At 45.5% G+C, this 27,697-nt stretch overlaps 1 protein-coding gene across 1 annotated transcript; it reads left to right on the top strand.

The window, feature by feature from the left end:
- The first annotated feature begins 197 nt into the window (after window positions 1–197).
- Window positions 198–27,697, top strand: acss2 (acyl-CoA synthetase short chain family member 2). The gene is made up of 19 exons (XM_080015418.1): window positions 198–804; window positions 3,572–3,767; window positions 7,657–7,748; window positions 8,473–8,576; window positions 11,274–11,346; window positions 12,199–12,274; window positions 12,524–12,635; window positions 15,352–15,399; window positions 19,031–19,168; window positions 19,313–19,483; window positions 20,557–20,690; window positions 21,839–21,971; window positions 22,724–22,780; window positions 23,028–23,108; window positions 23,205–23,313; window positions 23,732–23,800; window positions 24,357–24,533; window positions 25,197–25,271; window positions 25,603–27,697. The coding sequence occupies exons 1-19, from the start codon at window positions 678–680 to the stop codon at window positions 25,728–25,730; spliced, it is 2,100 nt and encodes a 699-aa protein (XP_079871544.1). The 5' UTR covers window positions 198–677; the 3' UTR covers window positions 25,731–27,697.

Below are 27,697 nucleotides of genomic sequence, written 5' to 3'. Positions count from 1 at the left end.
TGCTGTCACACTACGCAACAACAACAACAACAACAACAACAACCGTCACCTCTCCCACAAGACTTGAACGCGGCATTATGGGTCGACGTTTGATGACGTCACAGCCCGACCTGGCTACGATTGGACAGCGCCGGGCTCCGAGTGGACGACGCGACCGCGCCTCCCGCTGCTCCTCCGTCCCGGTCGCCAGAGAAGAACCGGAGCAGACCGACTGGAGGCTCCGCGCCCGCTGCACAGACTAAGCCGACGTCCACACCGCACCGCGGTGCTTTTGTTTTACGGAGCAAGCCGAACGGGAAGCGCAGGAAGACGGGCCCCCGGAACGATCTCGGTGCACGGTCCGTAGCAAGCTCCGCCGGGGTCCTGGGCTGACTACTACCGGGAAAGGAAAGAGGGAGAAGGGCGCGGAGCTCCGGGAGCAGCGACGCTCTTTCTCTCAATACAACCGACCGCATATCGACGTGTGGGGTGTTTTTCTTTGTGGAAAACTGTTTATAAAAGTGTCCCTGGAGAACCAGGAGGTGTGTGTGTGGAAGCCCCGGCTCTCTGCAGCTTCCTCCCCGCCTGAAGCGCGGCATCACCCGGTCACGCCACCGCCACGACCGGGTCCCCTCTGGAAGGACCAGGCCCCATAAGGACTGAATCTAAGCCCCCAACCCCCGACAAAAAAGTTGGAGATGATTCCCGAAAAAGCCCCGAACGAGGACGTGTTCCACGCCGGGGGGGACCTGAGGACGCACGCTCACGTCCCCAGCTTCGAGAAGTACAAGGAGCTCTACGACTGCTCCGTGGGGAACCCCGACGGTGAGTGGCTGCACCACAACAATAACACTTATTCTACTACTACTTATACTACTAATGATAATACTACTACTACCACGACTACTAATGATATTACTACTACTACTACTACCACCACTACTGCTACTAATGATTATAATAATTATAATAATACTGCTACTAATGATAGTAATACTACTACTACTACTACTATGAATGATTATAGTACTACTACTACTACTAATGATAAGTATTATCATTAGTAGTAGTAGTACAATAATATAAAAATATAAAAACTACTATTACTAATATCACTACTACTACTATTTCTACTACTACTGCTAATGATGCTACTACTACTACTACTACTACTACTAATGATCACACTACTACTAATGATAATAATACTACTACTACTACTAATGATGATAATACTACTACCAATGATAATAATAATAATACTATTACTACTGCTGCTACTACTACTACTAATGATAATGTTACTGCTTATATCACTACTACTAATACTATCACTACTGATACTAATACTACTACTACTGATAATAATTCTACTAATACTACTACTACTACGACTAATGATAATACTAATAATAATGATGATATGAAGATAAATACTGTGATCTGACAGCAATGTTATGTGATCAATAAGATCACATCAATCAGCTGATTAGGGTTAGTGGTTCCCAAACTAGGGTTGGAGATCCATTGCAAAATAATTTAATATTAATGCATTTGATTATTTTACATTTCATTATTATTATTTCTTCTATGAATTACATTTTCTTATCTGAAACAAAATGGCATTGTATTTATATAATTCATGTCCATGTTTATATATGTAGATCCCAAATCCCCCCTCCTATGGATATGTATGTGACAAATAAACCTCTTGAATCCTTGAATCCTGGGGGATTAATAAGGCAAAATATTTATTTTACTTGTTTATATAAAAATGAAAACAATGGAGAAAAATGATGGAACATAATATTTCATTTATAAATATTGACTTACTCTCCTCATTGAAAATATTTTTGTCAGTTATTGCAACTTTTTTTCAGTTAAAGTTAAATGTTAAACCGCCTGGCAGTTTATTATAGATATTATATAATAGGTTATAACGCTGGGATGGAAAAGTTAGAGCCCATGAGCCCCAACCCTTAAACAGCACTTCAATCCACACTGAATTCACCTGAAGTAAACTGAATAAAGACAAGTGTGGAACCAACCTATTCACATAGAGCTGGATGTTATATAGATATTGTGTTGTATTGTGATATGAGACTAGATATCAATTGGGATTTTGGTTGTCCTAATATTATGATATAGTTCAGTGTTGTGTGGAGTGCCACAGTAAAGTAATGCCATTTTCTGAACTTTATAGACTGTTCTAATGTTCTGATCAATGCTCATCATATCCACATTACTAATGATTGGTTCGCAGATAGTTATTGTGAAAGCACCGATAGCGATTCACAAAAATGTGATCAAATTATCGATAGTGTATTGGTCCAAAAAATATTGTGAGATTTGATTTTGCCACAGTCAACAAATCAAATGGTGTGCAGGAATTGGAATGCATTTTTTTTCACATATATATGTCTGGTCTACGTTGAAGCCACCTACACCCCCTGACGTCACTGGCGTAGCCTGAAAAGCAGGGTGGGTCAGTCCTCAAACAGCAGACACGTGTTGACTCACAGCCATTGTTTGTTTTACACTTCTCGTCACATGCGTCACACGACGCATCTGAATCTGAAATAACGCTCAGATGCGGTGAAATCCCTTCTAATCAGTTTGATTGATTCTTCCATAAATCCACGTTGTCCTCGTGGACCTCCATCCTAACCCTCCATGTTTTTAAAGAATTGCTTCCTGCGGACCCGCCCACGCTGACCCCATGACCCCCTCCGGGGCCCATTTATGTGTGGCTACAATATGCACGCGTTTCATTTGTGCGTTGCCTTGTTGGAACCCTGACATTATTGTTATTATTATTATTATTATAATTTGTTTTTGTTGTGGTTGTGTTGTGAGTTCTGCTGAATGATTTAATGAACCTTTATTTGACCAGCTGAAGGCACATTGTTGATTAAAGAAAGATAGAAGAAATACTCCACAAATACAAAATAATAATAATAATAATAACATTGATTTAGAAGCGCCTTCCAAGAAACCCAAGGACGCTTTGTAATAAAGAAAAACTACTAGTCCTATAGAGTCCATAGGTGTTCAATCTGTTTAAACATGTTTGAACATCCCAATATGTCTTTTTTGATCTTTTTGCCAATAATGGTTATTTTGATATATCTTATGTCCCATCCTGTCCATCTTTTGTTTGTCTTGTCTTGCTCATGTTGCATTTGCATCTTCTGGACTCAAGCCTTTTTTAAAGGAATTGGCTCAACAACAGTGTCGTAAGTGGCGTAATTAAGAATTTTATAATGAAAAATAATTTATTCATGAGGGTAAATTGATGCTGAGTGCTGCTGAGAAGCAGCGCCCAGCAAAATAATTGATTTAATTAATTAAAATACTAAAATAAAATGGCAATATGTAATAAACAGAAAAATAATCTTGAAATAAAGCTAAAATAAATTCAATACGAAAAATACACCAATGGACCAGAAAATAAACAACAGTCAATAACAAATTGTCAATATACAATTAACTTGTGTGTGTGTGTGTGTGTGTGTGTGTGTGTGTGTGTGTGTGTGTGTGTGTGTGTGTGTGTGTGTGTGTGTGTGTGTGTGTGTGTGTGTGTGTGTCTCAGAGTTCTGGGCAGACGTGGCCAAGGAGTTCTTCTGGAAGACCAAGCACGCCGGCCGCTTCCTGGACTACAACTTCGACGTCACCAAGGGCGAGATCTTCGTCAAGTTCATGGAGGGAGCGTCCACCAACGTGTGCTACAACCTGCTGGACCGCAACGTTCACCAGCGCAAACTGGGAGACAAAGTGGCTTTCTACTGGTCAGTGGGAGTGGGCTTATGGGGGATTATAGGGAACCAATCTAAACGCTGATGGTGTCGTTATTCTATATCCATTACACTGTGCGATCAACCTCAACTTCATAAGTGAGTGAAGTAAAAGCAGAAAGTTGTGTTTTACTGCTTTAACACACGCCCGCTGTGGCAGAGAGACGGCCACGCCCCCCTGTGGTTCAAGAATCGAAAAAAAATAAATAAAAATAGATTATCCTCTAAATAAATAGCCCCACACATGGTAAAGCGTCATTTCAAAGTGTGGAGCTGACAGAGCGGTGGGGGATTCCTCCCAGTGAGCGATGTTGTAACGTGACCCCCTGTCACCGATCAAACCACAAGCACTTCAAGATGCTGATCACAACACAAAGTCCTGGAGTGTGAACAGTACAGAGATCCGAAAAGACTTTGAAAGTCCTGGAGTGTGAACAGTACAGAGATCCGAAAAGACTTTGAAAGTCCTGGAGTGTGAACAGTACAGAGATCCGAAAAGACTTTGAAAGTCCTGGAGTGTGAACAGTACAGAGATCCGAAAAGACTTTGAAAGTCCTGGAGTGTGAACAGTACAGAGATCCATGACTTTGAAAGTCCTGGAGTGTGAACAGTACAGAGATCCCAAGACTTTGAAAGTCCTGGAGTGTGAACAGTACAGAGATCCCAAAAGACTTTGAAAGTCCTGGAGTGTGAACAGTACAGAGATCCCAAGACTTTGAAAGTCCTGGAGTGTGAACAGTACAGAGATCCCAAGACTTTGAAAGTCCTGGAGTGTGAACAGTACAGAGATCCCAAGACTTTGAAAGTCCTGGAGTGTGAACAGTACAGAGATCCCAAGACTTTGAAAGTCCTGGAGTGTGTACAGAGATCCCAAGACTCTGAAAGTCCTGGAGTGTGAACAGTACAGAGATCCCAAGACTTTGAAAGTCCTGGAGTGTGAACAGTACAGAGATCCGAAAAGACTTTGAAAGTCCTGGAGTGTGAACAGTACAGAGATCCGAAAAGACTTTGAAAGTCCTGGAGTGTGAACAGTACAGAGATCCGAAAAGACTTTGAAAGTCCTGGAGTGTGAACAGTACAGAGATCCGAAAAGACTTTGAAAGTCCTGGAGTGTGAACAGTACAGAGATCCCAAGACTTTGAAAGTCCAGGAGTGTGCCCGTGGCATCGGGGGGTTGTTTCTTCTGCAGAACAATGGGATGGGATGCAGTGAGTGCAGTGAACAAAGGGTGAATGGAGCCCCAAGCCTCCTCGTTCTCTCTCTCTCCCTCTTTTCTTCTCTTTCTTTCTCTCTCGCTCTCCGTCTCTCCTCATATCTCTCTTTCTCCTCTCCCTCCATCTTGCCCCTTGTCTTTCCTCTCCATCTCTCTCTCTTTTTCTCCAACTGTTTCTATTTTTCTCCTCCATCTCTCTCTCGCTCTCCCCCTCCACCTCTCTCTCATCCCCCTCTTCTCAGCAGGAGGGCTTCCTTGTATTGTGTGTTGTCAGAATCTGCTTTGTGAATGTCGTTTTATGTTTATGTTTCCACAGAGATGTCACAGATTACATTTTTAATTTTTAATAATAATTTGTATTCCCGGTGTTTATATTTCAGGAAGTTTAATTTAATAGTTTCATTTTGTTTCCATTTCCTCCCTCATCCTCCCTCCATCTCTCTCTCATGGATCAGTTTGTTTTGGTTCTCAGGTCCTTCTTGTCCTCAGTTCTGCTCAAACAGGAAGTGTGTCCCACAGAAACAAATCGCTGAGCGTCGCTTTAACAACATCGACTTTTTTTCAGACTCCAAGTGCCTCGATAAGATAAGATAAAATAAGACTTTGATCCCTGGGGGATCTTAAATATGTTATTTTATGGGATAATAAAAAAAAGGTGTCATGCCAGGGAATCCATTTTTCTACTTTTCTTTTTTAACTTAGAAACATGTTCGGTGTCAAAAGGGAGGAATTCTACTTCATGCAGACATTCGTTTGCATAAACAAATAAAATGAAGCGTTTTGGCTGAACGCAAAATTGTGGAAGTGAGCAGGAGGAGTGGGCCCCGTGTGGCACAACTTAAAATTCGGTATTATTACTTTTTGGTTTTTGGGAGGCCATCGCCATGTTCTGGTGCCGATCGGCTCTTTCCGTGGATGTGGGATGTGACGGTGGACTCCCGTCTTCTCAATGTGTAAAACACAGGAAACGCTGGGAAACGCTCACGTGACGCTCGGCACCAGATTTAAGTGTCGGCGATATTCTGGGGCGCCTTGTTTCAGACGTGACAACGAGCGTCGCTTCTCGAAGGAGTCGTCTCGGACCGGTCGGGTCGTCTCGGCCGCCACTTGTGCTGCTCAATAGAATTTTGCAAATGATTGACGGCGGTGGAATAAAGCGGTCGCAGTGGACGCTGGAAGGAATGACCTCATTTTCTCCTGGGTGTAATTGACTGTCTTGGTGCTTCCGGCAACTGTTGCTCAATCGGTTTATTGCTGACTGTTGCTTCACTGGGTTTATTGTCCCAATGGAACCAACGCCTTCGTTGCAGCCTTTGACCCAAAGACGCTGCGGAGGAAACCCAAGGTTCAAATGGGTCAGTTTGTAAAAAAAAATGTCCCGAACATGCGGAAATTGACCAAATGCTTGAAAACCTTTGTGTCTGGAATGTCACTGAATGAGTTCGAAAAAGTAATATTTGAGGTGATTGTTGCTATGGTGATGCATTGGTGCCCACGTGCTCTCTGCATGGACAGTCAAGTCAGTCATGGACAGGGCGCTTGGGTCCACGCCCACAGGGGTAAAGGTGGAGCCGGGGTCTTTTCTTGAGCAACTCCGGGCGCAGCATTCGCCTTGGGGACGGATAAAGTTTTCAACGCATCTCTGTTGCAAAGTAGATCTCCAGACGGCTCGGCTTCAGAGAGAGAACCTGCTCGCCGCCACCGGGACACGCCATCGGACACGCCACCGGGACACGCCCCCGGGACACGCCACCGGGACACACCCCCGGGCGGCGGCCGTTCAGTCCTGGTGGATCCTGTTTGGTGCTTCACTGTGCACGGCCCGAAGCGTTCCACGCTCCAAGGATTTGCACAAGTGCTGAAGCTCCTTTCTGTTGTGTGTGCGTGTGCGTGTGCGCACACTCAGACTTGTTTTGCCAATTTTGACAAAGTAAATCAACACCAGAATGGTTGACCGTGGCCCCAATCTGGTTGCTCGGGCAACTGGGCAATGGTCATCAACTAAGCCCTGAGCTAAGATGTTGGTCAAGTGTGAAGTAGAACAAGGCTGTGTCGCTGCTTTAAGGAGCTGCCAGGACCAATAAATCTGTTTCAGGTTCCATTAAATCGTTTTGATGAGTTGGTATTAATTCTCATCTGTAAAATGTCAAGATATCAAATTGATGAAGGAGCACATTTTGGATCCCGACACCCAGCGCTGGTGCAATAGAGGGTTTGGTGTTATTCATTAAATGACACTTATTGCTCCATTGCTGCAAATATGGCGGTCGCCGTCATGACATTTTCATTGTCACAGAGACAGTTCTTCTTCTGCTCAATGTCATGGCAGTGCAACCGTGACCGTCTCATGAAGAAGAGACATTTATTGACATAAAAAAATTTGACATTTATTGACATAAAAAAATTGACATTAACATTGAACTGGACGGTTTATTTTCTTCAACAGAACCGATGGAAACCATATCCGCATCTCATCTGCTGCAACATTTCTAACATTGGCCTAAAATTCTTCTCAAATTTGTTAGGAAACATGAGATTTTGGAATGCGGTGATGGCGATCCGCTGGGGTACAGTGATTGCGATCGGCTGATTGTGTTGTAACTGATTTCTTCGATGGGTCAAGGATAGTTGTTGAGTGAAAACAACCGGTGTGTGTTGCTGCCCCTGCAGGGAGGGTAACGAGCCCGGGGACGAGCTGGCGGTGACGTACCGGGAGCTGCTGCAACAGGTCTGTCAGTTCGCCAACGTCCTCAAGTCACAAGGTGCGTTGGGCAAACGGGCGTGGTGAGCTTGAGATCTGTGTCCTGTTGTCACTGTCGTGAATGGGATATGAATGACGATATAACGTGAATTACGTTAAGTGTCGGCCATGTTCAGGAAACTCCTCCGCTCCTTATAGATCATTTAACTCCGTCACCGCGGGAACCAGAACTCGGGATGCACCGATTTATTGGCCGTACATCGATATCCGTCGATACTGGATGATGACATCTCATCATCCAGTCTTTCCCACACATGAACTTTACCTGGGGGGCCACTCAAGTATATTAACGGCCGCCAAAGTATATTTGGCGACCCATTTTGGCTTTTTATTTTTTTAACTGCCGCGGTTTTAGAAGACGCGGACACGGCTCTCTGCAGCCCTTCATGCAGGGAGTGATGCTGCGTTCATGGGAACTCGGAAAACTGTAAGTGATGCTGCGTTCAGGGGAACTCAGAAAACATCGGCATCGGCTATCGGCCAAATTGTTATTCTAAACGTCGGTATCGGCCCAGAATTCCACAATTTGTGCATCCCTAACCAGAACCAGGATCCCAGATCATATCTGGTCTCGTATCTCGATTCTGATGTGCTATCGATGCATCTCTGCGGGAATGTGATATCTATATGTGAATGTGATATATCTGTGGACTTCTCTCTCTCTCTCGCTCTCACTCACTCACTCACTTGCTCGCCCGCTCGCTCGCTCTCTCTCTCGTGTCCAGGGGTGAAGAAGGGCGATCGAGTCTCCATCTACATGCCCATGGTGGTGGAGCTGGTGGTGGCCATGTTGGCCTGCGCCCGCATCGGGGCCGTGCACTCCATTGTGGTGAGTTGTTTGGATCCGACTCAAGCAGGGGCCCATAATGGACAATAATGGTCGCCCCAGGCAACCAGATCTGGGCCACTGTCAAACATCTTGTGTGGCCTGGTTGTCGCGTTGTCAACCACCTTTCATGTTAAAAAATGAAGCACAGTATTTCTCCATATATGTAGAAAATAGGGGTACAACGAATCACAAAACTCACAGTTGGTTTCACGGTTTTGAGTCAAGGATCAGATAATCTTTCGGATCAGCAGAAAAAAAAACATTTCCATTTATGCTGTAAAACACTGAAAGCAAAGAACGTTTGCCCATGGTCTTAAATGAAAACAACATTGATGTCCAATGTTTAAATAAAATCCTAAAGTTCATAAAATATTCAATACTCAATTGTTAAATTAAAGTGTATTATGATGAAACCTTCTTCCCTTAAACATGGGAGTGAATGAAGAAATAGGATTAAATCCACCCCCCAGTAACTGAATCTACTTCCAATAAGTAACCAGTGTCATGTTCAATTTCTCACGTTTATAACAAACAAAATCTTATGAAAATGGGTTCAGAATGAAGTGAGTTACAGTGGATTTTGAAGAGAAGTCTGCATCTCTCAATACACATGGCATTTGTTAACTCGTGGATCTTGACCGTTCCAATATGGCGGATGAACAGACGCATTGTGGCGAAATTTGCTTCATGGTACGTCGTAAAGTATCAGAAACACAGTGTGAAGTACCGTGAACCAGTCGTACTTCAGAGTAAAATACAGCATCTGTCTTGTCTCTTCTTTTCACTGCAACACTGCATCAACATTTAGGGAATTATTACTTTAAAAAGTTACAGCAGCAGTAAAAATGTATTTCACGATAATGGTTAAATTTTGCAATTTAAAATTATTTTGCAATCTTGGTGGTGGAATGAGGAAGTACAGGAGAGCAAAGAGCAGAAGAGGTTGGCGAAGAAGAAATGGGATAGTCAGAGGGGAGGGGGATGGTAGCTCAGGAGGTAGAGCCGGTCGTCGAGTAATCTAAAGGTCACTGGTTCGATTCTCCTCCTGCTAGCATGCTGTAGTGTCCTTGAGCAAGACACTTAACCCCTCATTGCTCCTGATGGCTGCGTCCATGGGTGTTTGAATAATTGTAAGTCGCTTTGGATAAAAGCGTCTGATCAATGTAAATACAATGTAATGCTTTAAGAACGCTGCTGGAAAAGTACAGGGAAGGCCAGAGGGAGTTGCACTGCGTCTTTGTGGATTTAGAGAAAGCATATGGTGGGGTGCCCAGAGAGGAAGTGTGGTATTGCATGAGGAAGTCGGAGGTGGCAGAGAAGTAGGTAAGAGTGGTACAGGATATGTATGAGGGCAGTCAGACAGTAGTAAGGTGTGAAGTAAGCGTGACGAAGGCCTTCAAAGTGGAGGTGGGATCGCGTCAAGGATCAGCTCTGAGCCCTTTCTTGTTTGCAGTGGTGATGGACAGGTTAACAGATGAAATCAGGCAGGAGTCTCTGTGTGTCTCTGTGATGTTCTGTGGACTATGATGATCTGTAGCGAGAGTAGGGGGAGGAGAGCCTGGAGAAGTGGAGGCAGCATTAGAGAGAAGAGGAATGAAAGTCAGCAGGAGTAAGACACAATACATGTGCCTGAATGGGAGGGAGGGCGGAGAAAAGCTGAGAATGCAAGGAGTGGAGGTGGAGAAGGCGGATGAGTTAGAGTACTTCGGGTCAACCATCCAAAGCAGCGGAGAGTGCAGGAGAGAAGTGAAGAAGAGAGTACAGGCAGGGTGGAGCGGGTGGAGAAGAGTGTCCGGGGTGATCTGAGACAGAATGGTTCCAGCAAGAGTGAAGGGGAAGGTGTACAGGACGGTAGTGAGAGCAGCCATGTTGTAGGGTTTAGAGGCGGTGGCACCGACTAAAAGGCAGGTGGATGAAGTGGAGGTGGCAGAGTTGAGGATGTGGAGGTTTTCATTGGGAGGGACAAGGATGGACAGGATTAAGAATGAGGACATGAGAGGGACAGCTCAGGTTGGACAGTTTGGTGGAAAAGTGAGAGAGGCCAGATTGAGATGGTTTGGACACGTGTGGAGGAGAGAAGAGAGTTACATTGGGAGGAGGAGGCTGAGGGTGGAGCTGCCAGGCAAGAGGAAAAGAGGAAGCCAAAGAGAAGCTTGATGGAGGTGCTGAGGGAGGACATGCAGGTGGGTGGTGTCAGGGAGGAAGATGCAGAACAGAAGGTGTTGGAGGCAGATGATCCGCTGTAGCCACCACTAACAGGAGCAGCCCAGAGAGGAAGAAGAAGGTTAAATTTTGCAATTGATCCGTGGTTCACACGCGTTCAGAACCGTGGGGGGCGACCCGTACGGATCAACTAGATTCCGTTACACCACTAGTAGAAAGGCACTCCAAGGAAAATTGAATATATTGAAATAGATTGAAGTTGAAGATTGACAATCGCTTCTGAAAGTTGGTGTTGGGCTCTGACTCCTTTCGACGCCGTGTCACTCTTTCCCCAATTCTGCGGTTGGGGGGGGATTGGTTCTTCACATATTGAAGAGCATCTGAAATAAATTGATGGTCCCTGAGGGTTGAGGATTTATTTTGAAAAATATTGTACGTACCTCCCCTTCAAAGCCACGCCCACATTCTGCCTTCCCTTTGCCCAAACCTCCTGGAACCTCTTGCCCAGATGTTCTGCTCTTCCTGTCTTTGCAGTTTGCTGGTTTCTCCGCTGACTCTCTCTGTGAGAGGATCATGGACTCCCAGTGCTCGCTGCTCATCACAGCCGGTGAGTCGCACCGCAGGACCCGGAATTACCCCCAGAAGTACACCGTCCATGTTGTTTGGACCCAGGTTTTCATTTAGAACTGCTGACTGAGCGAAATACCAGATTTCCATCCTCAGTTCAAGGTATGTTCTCAGAAGGAGGATGGAAAAGAAGCTGGAAAACTGATGGAGCTTCTTTAGGACGGAGGGGGCGAAGCAGCTTTTCTCAGTTTAGAAAATGATTAACTTGGAGCTCCTCCGTCCATACGGACTGATGAATACAGGAGGTAACCTGAAAACAAAATGATCTTCCTGCTGTGAAATGAAATGCAAATGTTGAAGGGAAGATTTAATGCATTTAAAAAAAACAAACCTGTTAATTCTTGGCACAAAGTGCAATGATTTCATGTTTAATGCTCATGCTGTGAGCTCATTACATTTATACGCACACATTAGCAACACTGCAAGTCAGTAATTTATTGAATTGGGGCATAATAGAGGAAAACTAATTGAGCATAAGCCTCAGTCTTATTTTTGTCCTATTCACTCCTTTGGTCTTGTTTGTTGAAGCTGAACCGACTCTCAGCTTGGTCCCAATCGGCTCCACCACATCGTGCTGGGTCATTTGACCTGCCAGTGAATCATCTGGGCCACAGGAGGCGCTCGACTGGCACTTTGGTTAATTTTCTTATAACGATGAATATCAAACATAAAATCGCTCCAAAAATGTAAATTAACTCAGCAGAGTATAATAAACACTGGATGGAAAAATCATTCATTTAATTGAGTGTAATAAAAGGTGGATGCCTGAGAGCTGCTCTGGATGTTGTTGGAGGAGCTAATAGTAGTTTGTTCTCCCTCCCCCTCCCTCCAGATGGGTTCTATCGAGGTGATAAGCTGATCAACCTCAAGCTGATCGCTGACGAAGCACTGCAGAAATGCAGAGACAAGTAAGGCACACACACACACACACAGCATTATCAGCTAATCCTTAGCACTAGACTTAGTCTAACAACTTGCTGCACTGTCTGTCTCAGCCTCAACTGGCAATAAATCAATCGATAAATTGATTAAAATCAATGCTGATCAATTATATTTGCATAGCAGTTCTGATTATTTTCAAGTCTCCTTTCTCCCTACTCTCTCTTCCCCTGTCCCCTCCCTGTCTCCCTTCCCCACCCCATCCTCCCTCCCTCCAGGGGTCTCTCCATTCGGAGGTGTATTGTACTGAAGCATCTTTCCAAAGAGGTGGAGGAGTCTCCACTGGGCTCCCAGTCGCCTCCTGCCAAACGGCCCTGCCCCGACCTCCAGGTGAACATAGGATATAGAATATAAATATATAATATAAGTATAATATACACTCACTGAGCACTTTATTAGGAACACATGTACTCCTACTTATTCCTGCCATACCTAATCATACAATCGTGTGCCAGCAGTGCAATGCATCAAATCATGCAGATACGGGTCAGCAGCTTCAGTTAATGTTCACATCATCCATCAGAACGGGGAAGCAATGTGATGTCGGTGTTTCCCACCGTGGCATGATGGTTGTTGCCAGACGGGCTGGTTTGAGTATTTCTGTAACTGTTGATCACCTGGGATTTTCACGCACAACAGTCTCTCGAGTTTAGAAACGGGTGCGTGAAAACAAAAAACATCCAGTGAGCGGCCGTTTTGCAGACGGGAACGCCTTGTTGATGAGAGGTCAACGGAGACCGGCCAGACTAGTTGGAGCTGACAGAAAGGCTACGTCACTCAGATGAGCGCTTTGCACCATGTGGTGAAAAGAACAACATCTCAACACAACACGTGGAACCTTGAGGCGGATGGACGACAACAGCAGAACCACGTCGGGTTCCACCTCAGTCAGTCAAGAACAGGAAGCAGAGGCTGCAGTGGGCTCAGGCTCCCAAAACTGGACAGTTGAAGACTGGAAAAACATGGCCTGGTCTGATCAATCTCCTTTTCCACTGAGGCTCACAGAAGTCAGGGTCAGAATTTGGCGCCAACAGCATGAATCCACGGACCCCACCTGCCTTATGTCAACAGCGTTGACAAACTTTTTTCCTTGACTAAGACGAGATGTAGACAAGCTAAAAATAGAAAATAAAAACTATGACGAAATTTATGCTTTGTTTTCTTAGATGAGACTGGACTAAAATGTAAGTGGTGGGCTATCAGACATTTAAAATGCATGATATTTTTCCCCAGTTGTGCGAATGTTCCTCAAGTTTTTTTTCTTATTTTCAAAACTGAGTTTTGGAGTTTGTCACCCCATTGTAAAGGCGTGAAGGCGTTTTGATAAAATAAAGCTAACGTGTATCGACCCCAACGAATACACCGGCAGGAGAAGACGTCACGTCTGTAAACATCGCCAAAGAAACGACCACAAATAAACAAAAGAAGCAAGAAATATCACTTCTCTGTGAAAAACACACATCTCCGTGTTGTTATTGATTATGAGAAGAGGGCGGCGGAACCAATCAGTCACGTCGCAGAGCTGCACTGGCAGCGCGAGGCGGCGCAGCGGAGTCCTCCCAGAGGACAACGATTCCCGGAATGCAAATGGGGGTGTCCTCCAAGCCATTTGAATTCTGGGAGCAGATTCCCAGAATCCCAGACATACAGACAGTGTATCAGCCTCTTTGAATTAGTTAAAAGAGAGAATAAGATTGACACTTAAAGTGATGACTAAAAGTATACTAAAATGTAATGACTTTTGGTCAACTAAAACTGTGAAGGATTAAAATGTGACTAAAACTAATCAGCGTTTTTGTCTAAAGACTAAGGCTAAATTTAAAATAGCTGCCAAAATGAACACTGGCCAACAGTCCAGGTTGGTGGCCGTGCTGTCATGGTGCGGGGAACTTTCTTGGTGGCACACTTTGGGCCCTTTAACACCAATCAACCATGGCTTGACGCCAGAGCCTATCCGAGTGTTGTTGCTGACCCTGCGCATCCCTTCATGACCCCAATTGAGCATCTTCTAAGGACTACTTCCACCAGGATCATGCACCATGGCACAAAGGAAAAGTCGTCCCAAACTGCTATCGTGAACATGACAGTGAGTTCAATGTTCTTCCCGGCCACCGGATCTGAATCCGAATCCGAATCCAACAGAACACCTTTGGGATGTGATGGAACGGGAGATTCGCAGCATCGATGTGCAGCTGACAATCCTGACATCGGCAGGAATTGCGAGATGCGATCATGTCAACATGGAGCAGAATCTGAAAGGAATGTTTCCACCATCTTGTGGAATCCACGCCAAGAAGAATCAAAGCTGTTTTTAGAGCAAAGGGGGGCCCCGCCCACTTTTAGTCTGGTGTTCCTAATAAAGTGCTCAGTGAGTGCAATACAAGGCCTGGTTTGTGACCAGGGACTAGAGGTTATTTACTTTATACCGAGCTAATGGTGAAATCTCTGAACTCTTTTTTTCAATGATTTTATTTTTTATTTTACTGTTGAAATAGAACAACTGCATAAATAACCAGTTTTGGATCCACTTGGCGCCTGAAGGAAAGTACTGTGTCGTGTTGCCATGGAGACCGCAAATCCTGTTTGAAGCGTTCGGAAGGTGGTGATCTTGAATGTGATTTTTGAATCTGAGTCATTGCCTGAATCCTAATCTGTATTTATCTTCATTTCGACTCATTCTGTACTGCCTGTCTCCTCGTGCACCATCACAACGTAACTGCTTCTGTGTTCTTTACATTTCAACGTCCGAGGTCCAGTGTTAAAACTGTTAAACATTTAAAGAGCGATGGTCATATTAAAGAGTGAGTCAACATGGCGTACCCACGGATGTTTTGGAACCAGATTGGATACGCTGGCAATGCGACGCCACCTCTCCATAAGCTCCGCCCTCCACCTGCCTGACGGCAGAGCCCACGTCCTCGGTGTGACATTTGGCGCTGTTCTGCTTCCTGTTGGAGTATGATTTGTCTCATTGTTTATTTTTTACATCAGCCCTCTTCATCATTAACGCCGTCCTCCTCCTCCTCTTCCTCCCTCGCTCCTCCAGCAGGACAAACAGACAGACAGGGTGAGGAAAACCCGACCTGCCCCCCAGGTACTTCCACTGAACCCACTAACGGCTTTATCCCCTTTTTTAATTCACCTTCTCCCTTTGTTTGCTTTTCTTCGAGTGAAATTCACCTTGAAACTGAATTGGTCGCTCGCACATTCTGTCGTTTCCAGTCTCAAACGACAGAATTTGAGTCGTTGACGTTTTGAAACTGGATACGGAGGCAAATTCTGTTTTTGCTGCCGTGTTGATTTGTGTTTTATCACATTGAAACATATTTATAAACGTTTATTTGATAACGTCCGACTGAAGCAACGTGTCGTCATGTGAAACACTGTGTAGAGAACAATGCCGTCTGTCTGTCTGTCTGTCTGTCTGTCTGTCTCTGCCTTAAATTTGAATTCATGGTGTGATCATTTCACACCTTTTATCCGTATAGAAGTATTTATCCATCTTATTTTTTGTTAAAATGAGTGAGGTTTTTCCCTCAGATGTCATTAGAATCAGTCTTCAAAGGTATAAACGGTCACTGCTCCACATCCTGTGTGAAATAATTCAAAGTTATTTGTTGCCGCTGAAATCCAAAGCAACACCAGAACCTTCAGTGGATCAACGGGACAATTCAGTTTGAGGGTGAATAACATTTCATATTTTAACACTGCTCTGCACACTTACTAATATTTCTCTTCACTTCTCTCTTTAAGTTGTGACACACACACACACACACCCCAGTACGAATCCAAACTGTCGCAGGAGCTCAGGTCCCTTTTCCTGCTTCAAACCCAAAAAGCCAGATCAGATCCTGTGTGTGTGTGTGTGTATATATGTATGTATGTATGTCTATATATATATATATACTGTTTGTTGATGTGTAAAATATCTCGTCCAGTGTATTTGGGGACGATATTATTCACCACGCTCTGGCTCTGCACGCTAACTGTGTTAGCTCAATGCATGGCTGCAGGTGGGATCAGCTAGTGTAGCCTATGGGAAACGAGGAAAATCCACCTTCCAGCGTCTCAAAGGTGGAGTTATTTGAAGCCATGCGTCTTAAGAAGACCAAAAAACAACTCCATCAACTTAAAGACGAGTCTGGGCTTCAAGCCAACCCCTGCGTTTGTGTGTGAATGATGACAAGTGGATGGGAGAGTCTCTCCTTCTCCACCTCCACCATCTCCTTCTCTACCTCCACCCTCTGCTTCTCCACTTCTATCCTCTCCTTCTCCACCTCCATCCTCTGCTTCTCCACTTCCATCCTCTGCTTCTCCACTTCCATCCTCTGCTTCTCCACTTCCATCCTCTCCTTCTCTACCTCCACCATCTCCTTCTCCACCTCCATCCTCTGCTTCTCCACTTCCATCCTCTCCTTCTCCACCTCCACCCTCTCCTTCTCCACTTCCATCCTCTGCCTCTCCTCAATCCTCTCCTTCTCTACTTCCATCCTCTGCTTCTCCTCCTCCATCCTCTGCTTCTCCTCCTCCATCCTCTCCTTCTCTACCTCCATCCTCTCCTTCTCCACCTCCATCCTCTCCTTCACCACTTCTATCCTCTGCTTCTCCACCTCCATCCTCTCCTTCTCCACTTATATCCTCTCCTTCTCCACCTCCACCATCTCCTTCTCCACCTCCATCCTCTGCTTCTCCACTTCCATCCTCTGCTTCTCCACTTCTATCCTCTCCTTCTCCACCTCCACCATCTACTTCTCCACCTCCATCCTCTGCTTCTCCACTTCTATCCTCTCCTTCTCTCCTCCACCATCTCCTTCTCCACCTCCATCCTCTGCTTCTCCACTTCCATCCTCTGCTTCTCCACTTCCATCCTCTGCTTCTCCACTTCCATCCTCTGCTTCTCCACTTCTATCCTCTCCTTCTCTACCTCCACCATCTCCTTCTCCACCTCCATCCTCTGCTTCTCCTTTTCCATCCTCTCCTTCTCCACCTCCACCCTCTCCTTCTCCACTTCCATCCTCTGCCTCTCCTCCATCCTCTCCTTCTCCACTTCCATCCTCTGCCTCTCCTCCATCCTCTCCTTCTCCACTTCCATCCTCTGCTTCTCCTCCTCCATCCTCTGCTTCTCCACCTCCATCCTCAGCTTCTCCACCTCCACCCTCTCCTTCTCCGCTTCCATCCTCAGCTTCTCCACCTCCACCCTCTCCTCCGCTTCCATCCTCTGCTTCTCCACTTCCATCCTTTGCTTCTCCACCTCCATCCACTGCTTCTCCTCCATCCTCTCCTCTCTTTCCTATTACATTTCACTGCATATATGTATGAAAGTATGTATATGTATGTGACGAATAAACCTCTTGAATCTTGAATCTCTACCTCCACCTTCTCCACTTCCATCCTCTGCTTCTCCATCCTCTCCTTCTCCACTTCCATCCTCTGCTTCTCCTCCTCCATCCTCTGCTTCTCCACCTCCATCCTCTGCTTCTCCATCCTCTCCTTCTCCACCCTCTCCTTCTCTACCTCAATCCTCTCCTTCTCCACCTCCACCCTCTTTTTCTCCACCACTGAACCCATTTCCCTGTTGGTTGATTTCCACTTGTCAGATCAGACTCAAACGGAACAAGTTACGTCTGTAACTTTAACCTTTAACTTCTTTCCTTCACTCCTTCTTTCCTTCACTCATTCTTTCCTCCTTTCCTTCACTCCTTCTTTCCTTCACTCATTCTTTCCTCCTTTCCTTCACTCCTTCTTTCCTTCACTCATTCTTTCCTTCTTTCCTTCACTCCTTCTTTCCTTCACTCATTCTTTCCTTCACTCATTCTTTCCTTCACTCCTTCTTTCCTTCACCCCTCCTTTCCTTCATCCTCCTTTCCTTCTTTCTTCACTCCTTCACTCCTCCTTTCCTCCTTTCCTTCTTTCCTTCACTCCTTATTTCCTTCTTTCCTCCACTCCTTCACCCCTCCTTTCCTTCACTCCTTTCCTTCTTTGCTTCACTCCTTATTTCCTTCCTTCCTTTACTCCTTCTTTCCTTCAATCCTTCACTCCTTATTTCCTTCAATCCTTCACGCCTCCTTTCCTTCACTCCTTTCCTTCACTCATTCTTTCCTTCACTCTTTCTTTCCTTCACTCCTTCTTTCCTTCACTCCTTCACTACTTTCCTTTACTCCTTCACTCCTTCTTTCCTTCACTTTTGCTTTCCTTCACTCCTTCTTTCCTTCACTCCTTCACTCCTCCTTTCCGTCACTCCTTCACTCCTTATTTCCTTCTTTCCTTCACTCCTTCACTCCTCCTTTCCTTCACTCCTTATTTCCTTCTTTCCTTCACTCCTTCACTTCTTGACTCCTTGACTCCTTCACTCCTTCACTCCTTTCCTTCACTCTTTCACTCCTTCACTCCTTTCCTTCACTTCTTTCTTTCTGTTGTTTTTCTAGCCGGTTTGAGCCTCGTGTCCCGTGTGTCAAACTAACTCTTCTCCAGTGTTTAACAACGTAAAGATGTTTCTGTCACTTCAGTCGAGAGGCTGGTTTGATGCCGCGTCACCACCCAGCTTTTCCCTCCACACGACATTCTATTCATTGTATTGGTTATTGATGTGTGTGTGTGTGTGTGTGTGTGTGTGTGTGTGTGTGTGTGTGTGTGTGTGTGTGTGTGTGTGTGTGTGTGTGTGTGTGTGTGTGTGTGTGTGTGTGTGTGTGTGTGTGTGTGTGTGTGTGTGTGTGTGTGCGTGCTAGGTGCCGTGGAACCCAGCAGTAGATGTGTGTTGGCACAGTGTGTTGTGTGGAGTGTCTGATCAGTGTGATCCAGAATGGTGCGACTCGGAGGATCCTCTGTTCATCCTGTACACCAGCGGATCAACGGGAAAACCAAAGGTACACACCAACACACAGACACACACACACACACACACACACACAACAACACACACACACACGACCCGAGGCGTAACAAGAGGCTCCAGTGACGCCCGAGCAGGCCTTGGGGTAGGACGTAGTGAAAACCTCCTCCCCTTGCAGGGCGTCCTCCACACGCTGAGCGGCTACATGCTGTACGCCGCCACCACCTTCAAGATGGTGTTCGACTACCAGCCCGACGACGTGTACTGGTGCACGGCCGACATCGGCTGGATCACCGGACACTCCTACATCACCTACGGGCCCCTGGCCAACGGGGCCTCCAGCGTCCTGGTAAGTCCAAGGCTGCAGACGAGTTTGGGATGGATGGATTCGGAGTGCCCTTAAAACAACTACAAAAAAAAAAGTAGCGCTAACAGGATCAACAGCATGGTTTACCTTTAAACAATGATTGAAACACTTGTAAAAGTTAGTGTTGGAATATAGTTCACGTCTATGGAACATTAATCATTTGACCCACGTGTATAATCGTGAGCATACGACTCAAACAGAAGACTTGACTGCTGTGAAACAGGAAATGCTTCTGTTTGTTCCAGATGGATATGAATGTTGGAATGTTGTTACTTTTACTGTTGGATTACTTAATAAGGAGCTAAATTAATTCGTATAATCTCATATGAAGCCATAAGTGAGGATGGCACAATTACATTACATTTCATTGATCAGACGCTTTTATCCAAAGCGACTTGCAATCATTCAAACACCGACGGACGCAGTCTTCAGGAGCAATTAGGGGTTATATGTCTTGCTCGAGGACACTACAGCATGCTAGCAGGAGGAGACTGGGATCCAACCAGCAACCTTTAGATGACTAGACCACCAGCTCGACCTCTTGAGCTACCATCCCCACATAAAAATGTCTTCAAATGTTTCAATCAGGTTTCCTGAGATAAAGATCCTTGAAAAGTCAGAATCCTAAGTATGAGGTCAGTAAAACATTTGGGCTTATTGGTGCATTGGTGTTGCCTGAGATATCAGCAAATTGAAGATGAAACTGCACTTGGATTTATGAAGAACATCAGTTCATGGTATTAATAAATGTTTCTGTAAAAAAAGATTTATTTTTAGAAGTTTTATTTGCATATATAATATATTCTTTTTATTATAGCTCTGTATTGATTGGTCTTTAGCATAATTTATGTTTAACGGTCGCAGATTATGGCAGAAAATATAAGATTGGAATGTTTTACCGGACGCTGCTTTTTGTCACGTAGATCAAGATGCTTTGGTTTCAAGTCGACTTCCAGTACGCGAGCCTGTCGTGAGCAGCGGAACCGACTGCACCACAGCCAGCAAAGCCTTGAGTAGCAACAACTAACATGCCTTTGTGTGTGTGTCCATATTAGTTTGAGGGCTTGCCCACCTACCCAGACGTCAGCCGCATGTGGGACATTGTGGACAAGTACCATGTGACCAAGTTCTACACGGCACCGACCGCCATCAGACAGCTGATGAAGTACGGCAGCGAGCCGGTGCAGAAGTAAGTGGCTCTATCGACAATCTGCACCGAGGGTATCTGGTAGATCACTCCTGGTCCAGTAGGAGCACCGAGGGTATCTGGTAGATCACTCCTTGGCACTTTAGTGGAACTTCTGCTTAAGTTAAAATGTCAGTCCTCCTCCAGCTGGCTCCTACACACTCCGCCCACCGCTGGCTTTCATCAAATAGGAATCCTGTATTTACACATGACGGGACCCAGAGAAACGGAGCGGTCCTGACCCGGCCACGCCCCTCACTCAGTCCGTCTGATGGTAGTTTAGAATGTTGTGAGTCACACAACACTGTTCTCACCTCCTTAAACACTGCGCACACACACACACACACACACACACACACACACCATAACATTTGAGATAGTCTTGAACTTTAAAACAGCTTGTCATTTGTGCACCTGGCTGTATCCAGGTCTGTGCTTCTGTCTCAAGTGCAGAAATATATATGTTGTCAAGGATTGTTTTCATTTATCTTTTGACAAACGGAGTCTCCTTTAAAGCGTGAAATGTAAAATGTTTTTAAGTGAAACCAGATATTCTGGACAAAACGTTAAAACATCATGGAGCTGCAGTGAAGTCCCTTCAGCTTCATCGTCACAGTTCCCTGTTGCCGCACTGGTATCGTGCGCCCCCTAGTGGTGAGGGGGAAACACCTGACCTATCAAAGTCGTTTTGCTTTGTCTAGATTTCTGTTTAATAGAAATAATACCACATGTTCATGTGTATTAATGGCCCTTTTAACATATTTGAAGGTTAGCAATTTATTGCAGAAATACATGTCGAGCTTTTATGTACCATGTACCATATATGCATAAGCATTGTGTATTTAAGAATATGAAACCTGAGGAAATATTATCTCGAAATGTATCCGTTCATTTTAGGCTTTTTTTTTGTAAATTGCTCAAGATGAAGAATATGAAGGCGGTTGTGTGTTTTGTTTTTGAGTGCATCTATACACTGAACCATGACAATTGCTTGTTGAATTTGTCAGGCCTCCAAGACAGTAACAGGTGGAAAATCCAACAGAAAGCAGTGAGATGGCCCTACGGCTCGAGGTCAACCAGTCAACCGTCGTGTGTGTGTGTGTGTGTGTGTGTGTGTGTGTGTGTGTGTGTGTGTGTGTGTGTGTGTGCAGGTACAAGCGGGACTCTCTGAAGGTATTGGGGACTGTGGGGGAGCCCATCAACCCCGAAGCCTGGCAGTGGTACTACACCGTGGTGGGGGAGAAGAGATGCCCCATCGTGGACACCTTCTGGCAGACGGAGACCGTCAGTACAACTGTATTATCCAGAAGATTCACATTCTGATAGATATTAAGGTGTTACAGCACAAGTTGATACAACAGTGCAAGTAAAACAAAAGAAGATCAAATTGAAATAAAACGTGTGTACACTACCGACAGAAGTAGGCAAATTGGCTCATGTCATATGGTAGCACTAAAGTAACAAACTAGTTGCATTTAGTAACAGTGTGGAAGTAATATGCAAAGATAGTACTAGTAAGCAAGTGGTATGTTGGAATGTAGTATAAAATATGAACATTAAGCTTGATGTATGTCACATGTTCTGTTGTGTCCTGATGGAACAGCCCTGGTGCATGTTCTGTATAACTGACATCATATCATGTAAATGTATGTCAATTCAAATACAACCGTCGGAGAGGAGAACGACAATTTGTTGTCGCCGGGCCGAAACCAACAGATAATACGTGATACTACTGCGTTGTTAAACGTCTTCCAAACAGCTGCTGTTCAGAACCATAGGTCAGAGGCCATGGAGCTGCTGCTTCAGGTCCTCATGGCTCCTGGAGTCTGGGGGAAGCCTGGGATTTGAGGCGTTTTCCGCCGAGGTCACGGAATGTCATGATTTTATAGATATACAGTATCTATCTATCTATCTATCTATCTATCTATCTATCTATCTATCTATCTATCTTATTTTATTTTATTTTATTTTATTTTATTTTTTAAGTTATGTCCCTTCTACATTTTGCCAAGGAGGGTTCTGTTGTCTCCTCTCAGGGAGGACACGTGTTGACCCCGCTGCCTGCTGCCACGCCCATGAAGCCTGGTTCAGCTGTGAGTATCCTGGAGTCACGTCTATTTCTAAAGCCCTTTATCATAAAACACAATAGAAATCAACCTGGCCTTGACCCCCACCCGAGCAGGGGTCAGAGGTCAACTTTGACCGGTCCTAGAAGAGGAAGTGATTTTAAGGAAGGATCAGCTTTCATCAGTATTTTAGAAATGGGAGAATATCTACAAAGCAATGTTGATGCTAAGGTTAGAAAATGAAAGACGCGCCCGTGTTGCTTCTGGCCCTCAGACGTTCCCGTTTTTCGGGGTGGTGCCGGCCATCTTGAACGAGTCGGGAGAAGAGCTGGAGGGTCCGAGTGAAGGATACCTGGTGAGCACCGTGCGCTCTCCTCTTCCCCTGCATCCCAACAAACAACAACAGGTCCCGTGCTTCACCGTTTTGTTTTGCCTCCACTTGAACTCCCAGGTGTTCAAGCAGCCCTGGCCGGGCATGATGAGGACGGTGTACGGGAACCACCAGAGGTTTGAGACCACCTACTTTCAGAAGTTCCCTGGATACTACGTGACGGGAGACGGTACGGTCCATACAAGCCAACGTCCAGTCAGACAAACAGCAGAGTATCTGTGTGGCGTACGAGTTATCGCCTTAAACGCAATCAATAAGCTTGAAATGAAATATTTGTTCTTTAGTTTGATTGACGGCAACCCCCTAACGTTTCACTTTTATAAAAAAATGCGTACACATGTACATTCAACAAAGGTACATTTAGAGCACTGCCGCTCCCCAGAAAAAGCCCCAGAGAAATGGAAAAACTTTGGGTGCGTCTAAACCTCGAAGCCGACGAGGGTTTGCGCTTCCTTCACTCAAATCATGTTCTCCTTTCTGAAGCTGTTCTGCCCTTTTACGTTTCCACAAACATTGAAAATGGAGATTTTCCAAAGTCAGGGTAGTTGGGACGGTCACGTTTTTTCTGCTGTATTTTCATTGTGCAGGTTGCCGTAGAGACAAGGACGGTTACTACTGGATAACGGGAAGGATAGACGACATGCTCAATGTCTCAGGTAGGGCTGGGCCTTCTGATTGGCCGAGGTGACCCGGCTGTTTCTTCAAAAGAGCCGGCTAAATAAATTATAATTTGATAATAAAATATGGCATTTTTTTTCAAACAAAATCATCTTAGGGATTGCCACTTGAATGGTCCATGTCCTGCATGACGGTGGAGTAGACTCCAGCAGATGGACAGAAAGTAAACTGCGAGTTAAAAAGGCAGTTCACTACAAACGGACCCTGGACGAGGTGTTGTATCCTCTGAAGGAGCTGATTCAGTGAGAATACACATTATCCTGCTTATTACACAGATACTTACTACATAAAGGAGTACACTGGGATCTGAAAGGATTTATATCTAGTATGGGTACTACTCACCCTACATATGACTAAACTATTTACTAATGTTAAATTGAACATGTCCACCGGGACGTTGGCCATCCTCATTCAGAAATAAGGGACCGCGATGGCTGCTATTGACCAGTCAGAACGCAGTATTCCACAGAGCCAAAGAACCACAGTGAACGCAGCTGTGGGTAAACTCCATACCAAGAGCCTTTCTCCTCCCAGGCCACCTGCTGAGCACGGCGGAGGTGGAGTCGGCCCTGGTGGAGCACGGCGCCGTGGCCGAGGCGGCGGTGGTCGGCCGCCCTCACCCCGTGAAGGGAGAGACACTCTACTGCTTTGTGACGCTGACGCAGGGAGTCGTCTACAACGCGGCGCTGGAGGCCCAGCTCAAACAACAAGGTACCGCTTCCAAAATATTCATCTTGTATTCGGTTATTAGATATTCTTAGCTTTTGACTTATATTGACATATACGCGCCAAGCAAAACGCTCCTTTCACCGATAGCGAAGCCCTGTTCATTTTATGTTGTGGTTTATTTAAGTGACCTCATCTCCGACTCTGTGTGGGGCTCATTTTATTTGAGGTCGGTTCCGTGGGGATGGAACCTGCTCTTATCGTTGTTATTATTCTCCTTGTCACTTTTCGGGCTAAAAGTGTGTGGAAAAGAACAACCGCTGGACCCAGGGACAGGGCTGAGGTGTCGCTAGAACCGGGACGTCGCAGACATCTCGTTTAAGTTTCACCCAAATCAATCCACATACTGTGCAGGAATTAGTGAAAACCCGACAAAAAAAACTGAGCGGAAGTATCCGAAGGTTCATGCATCACCGGCAGGCCAACGCTGTAAACCCGGACGTGCAGCGTTCAACGGAAACTCCAAAAAATTGTAATTGTTGCCAGTAATGAACCTTGTGTGCTGCTGCCTGCAGCTGTATTTATTATTCTTATGATAAACTCAGTGTTTGTACTGTATGTGTTTGTACTGTATGTGTTTGTACTGTATGTGTTTGTCCTGTATGTGTTTGTACTGTATGTGTTTGTACTGTATGTGTTTCTTAACAGTCAGGGAGAAGATCGGTGCCATCGCTACACCAGACTTCATCCAAAACGCACCCGGACTCCCTAAGACCAGATCTGGTACGTAGTAGGATTGTACGGTAATGATGAGAACAGTTAGTTGTTGTTAAATGAGAAACCTGTGTGTAACTGTAGTTTAACGCTGGAAGAATATATAACTGGACAGTGACACATTTTCTGCATTTTCCGTTTCTGGCTACGTTTCGATGGGAGATAGAAGGACATGAGGTTCAGTACAGATTGTCAGCTTCGGTTTGAGAGTATTTAAGTACACATTATTTTCAAAACTTTGAAATAACAACTAATACTAGGTTCAAGTCAGGTGCTGTTTTTATCATTTGGTTGTGTGTCTTCAGCACCAAGTGACTGTCTGACATCTCCCCCCCCCCAGGTAAGATCATGCGTCGCGTGCTGCGTCAAATCGCCCGAAACCAACGCGACCTGGGCGACATCTCCACGCTGGCCGACGCCTCGGTGGTGGAGCAGCTCTTTGAGAATCGCTGCAGTGCCGCTGTGTGACCAGGGAGGGCACAGCGGCAGCTACGGCTCTGGCTGTCTGGACATCCACCAGCAGGCAAGAGAGGAAGAAGAAGAAGAAGAAGAAGAAGAAGAAGAAGAACCACGTCTGTCCCGTTGGCGAGGACACTCCCTCGCGGCGCCACGCTCTAAATTTCACTGCTCCAAGTTAAGTTGTCGTCAGTGTTGATTACTGTCGCCATGGCAACCAAAGGTGTGTTCAGGCTCGTCACATGACTCCCAGTGTGTTTCTCCTCCTTTGGACTGAAAAGGTACGTGGAGAGGAGCCTCCTCGCCAGGTTCCGAGCGGAGAGGGAGCCTCCTTGCTAACGGGACAGACCCAGTTAATATGAGCGTTCAGGAGGAATTAGCCACGCCCACAACCTGCTACCCTCAGCCCGCTTAACAGTAGAATTAGTTCATAGAAAAAACAAGGTGATTGTATTTGAAATAGTACTAGCGGGTAACTAACTAATACTACATGGATCATTTCTGGATCTTCCCGGTTTTTCCTCTCTGCGTCCACACTTGCCTGCCAGGAAGGGAACAGGTCTGCTGCTCTGTGGAGGGTCCCACAGACAGGCTGAAGCCTCGGATCGGAGGCCGAGCTCCTGTTGGGAAACCACCGAGAGGACCCTTTGGAGCCAAACGTGACCGGTGGTGACGGAGGCGGCCGTCCAAGGGGAAACACCGCCCCAACCTCTTACGCCTCTGGTTTGCGTAGAATTCCAAGTGGGCAGCAGGACCAATCCTTCAAGGTTTCCCATTGAGGAAGGACGGGAGCCGTATGTACCAACACGCCCAGCTCTTCAGGACTTTTTCTTTTCGCCCTATTAGTTTGTAGTTGAACCGATGGAGAAATCGAACCTTCTGGAAGTAGCAGCAGTACTTCATAGCATGGCAGTGATCCTTCCAATACATTATGCAAAACCACTTCCAGACAAAGCGGTTGGAGGGTTGTACAGTAGAACCCTATATTTTTCTGCCACCGTTTATAGGAAGAAAGCGAGCGACATGTTGTACACCGCTTACTGCCCCAGCTTGACCTGCGGGAGTACACGTTTAGGGTTTACTTTTCAGTTTTATTTTTATAAAAATGTGTGCGTGCGTGTGATGTTCATTTAGATTCAGCTTCCGTCTGGCGTCCCGGTCTGATTTTAGTTTGTTTACAAAGAAAACGGCGTTTGACTTTTCTCCAAGTCAAACCAAGCCGGGCGGAGCGATGGCCGAAGGGAAGCGGCCGCCGAGGAGGAAAGGGAATGAATGTCACCATGTCTATTCAAGCTGCACGTTGGGAGGAGCAGGAAGAGCGTTTCTCACAGGCCAACGTGTCGACACCTTCCATCACAGTTCCCAATTCCATTGTTAAGAGCTGTTGTCACCGCGTATTGGGTTTCAAACAAGTTCCAGTGTCTCACGTCTCCATTCCACTTGTGGCCGTCCACCCAGAACCCGGGCAGGTACGGTGTTGTAGAACCCTGGATTCCCGAATCTTTTAGCCGTTTCAGATTACCGTCCGTGCGCTAGAATCCGACCGATGAAGCCTTTCAAACTTCAGTGTTTGTTTCGGAAGCCGCGTTGGATTAACCTTTAGTTGTCCGAGGACTTGATTTGTTGTGTAAAAGACTTTCCTCGTCCTGGATCAGTGTCTTTTCCAGACTTTTGGGGATTGTCTGAATAGTCTTGGTTGTTGAGCTGACACAGATCGTCCAGATTCATCGTTTTCGACGTGAATGTCGTCCTAATTCGTTGTCCTTTGTGTCTAAAAGTGCCAAGCTGGATGTCCCAAGTGTTGGACTTAAGAGAAAATGTTTAACTACTATTTTTATTGCATATTTTTGTCTGTATGATAATATTTAGGAATTGAGTTGTTAGTTCTTTTGTTTTCATTTTTGCGCTGTTTCCGTTCCTTTCTTTTAATGTAAATGCAAAAAAACACATTAAATGGACACGACTACTGCCTCATGCCA

This window comes from Zeus faber, assembly GCF_960531495.2.
Source record: "Zeus faber genome assembly, chromosome: 15".
NCBI classification, from domain to species: Eukaryota; Metazoa; Chordata; class Actinopteri; order Zeiformes; family Zeidae; genus Zeus; species Zeus faber.
The sequence above is the reverse complement of the archived record's forward strand: the minus strand, read 5'-3'. Positions and strand labels throughout refer to the sequence as shown.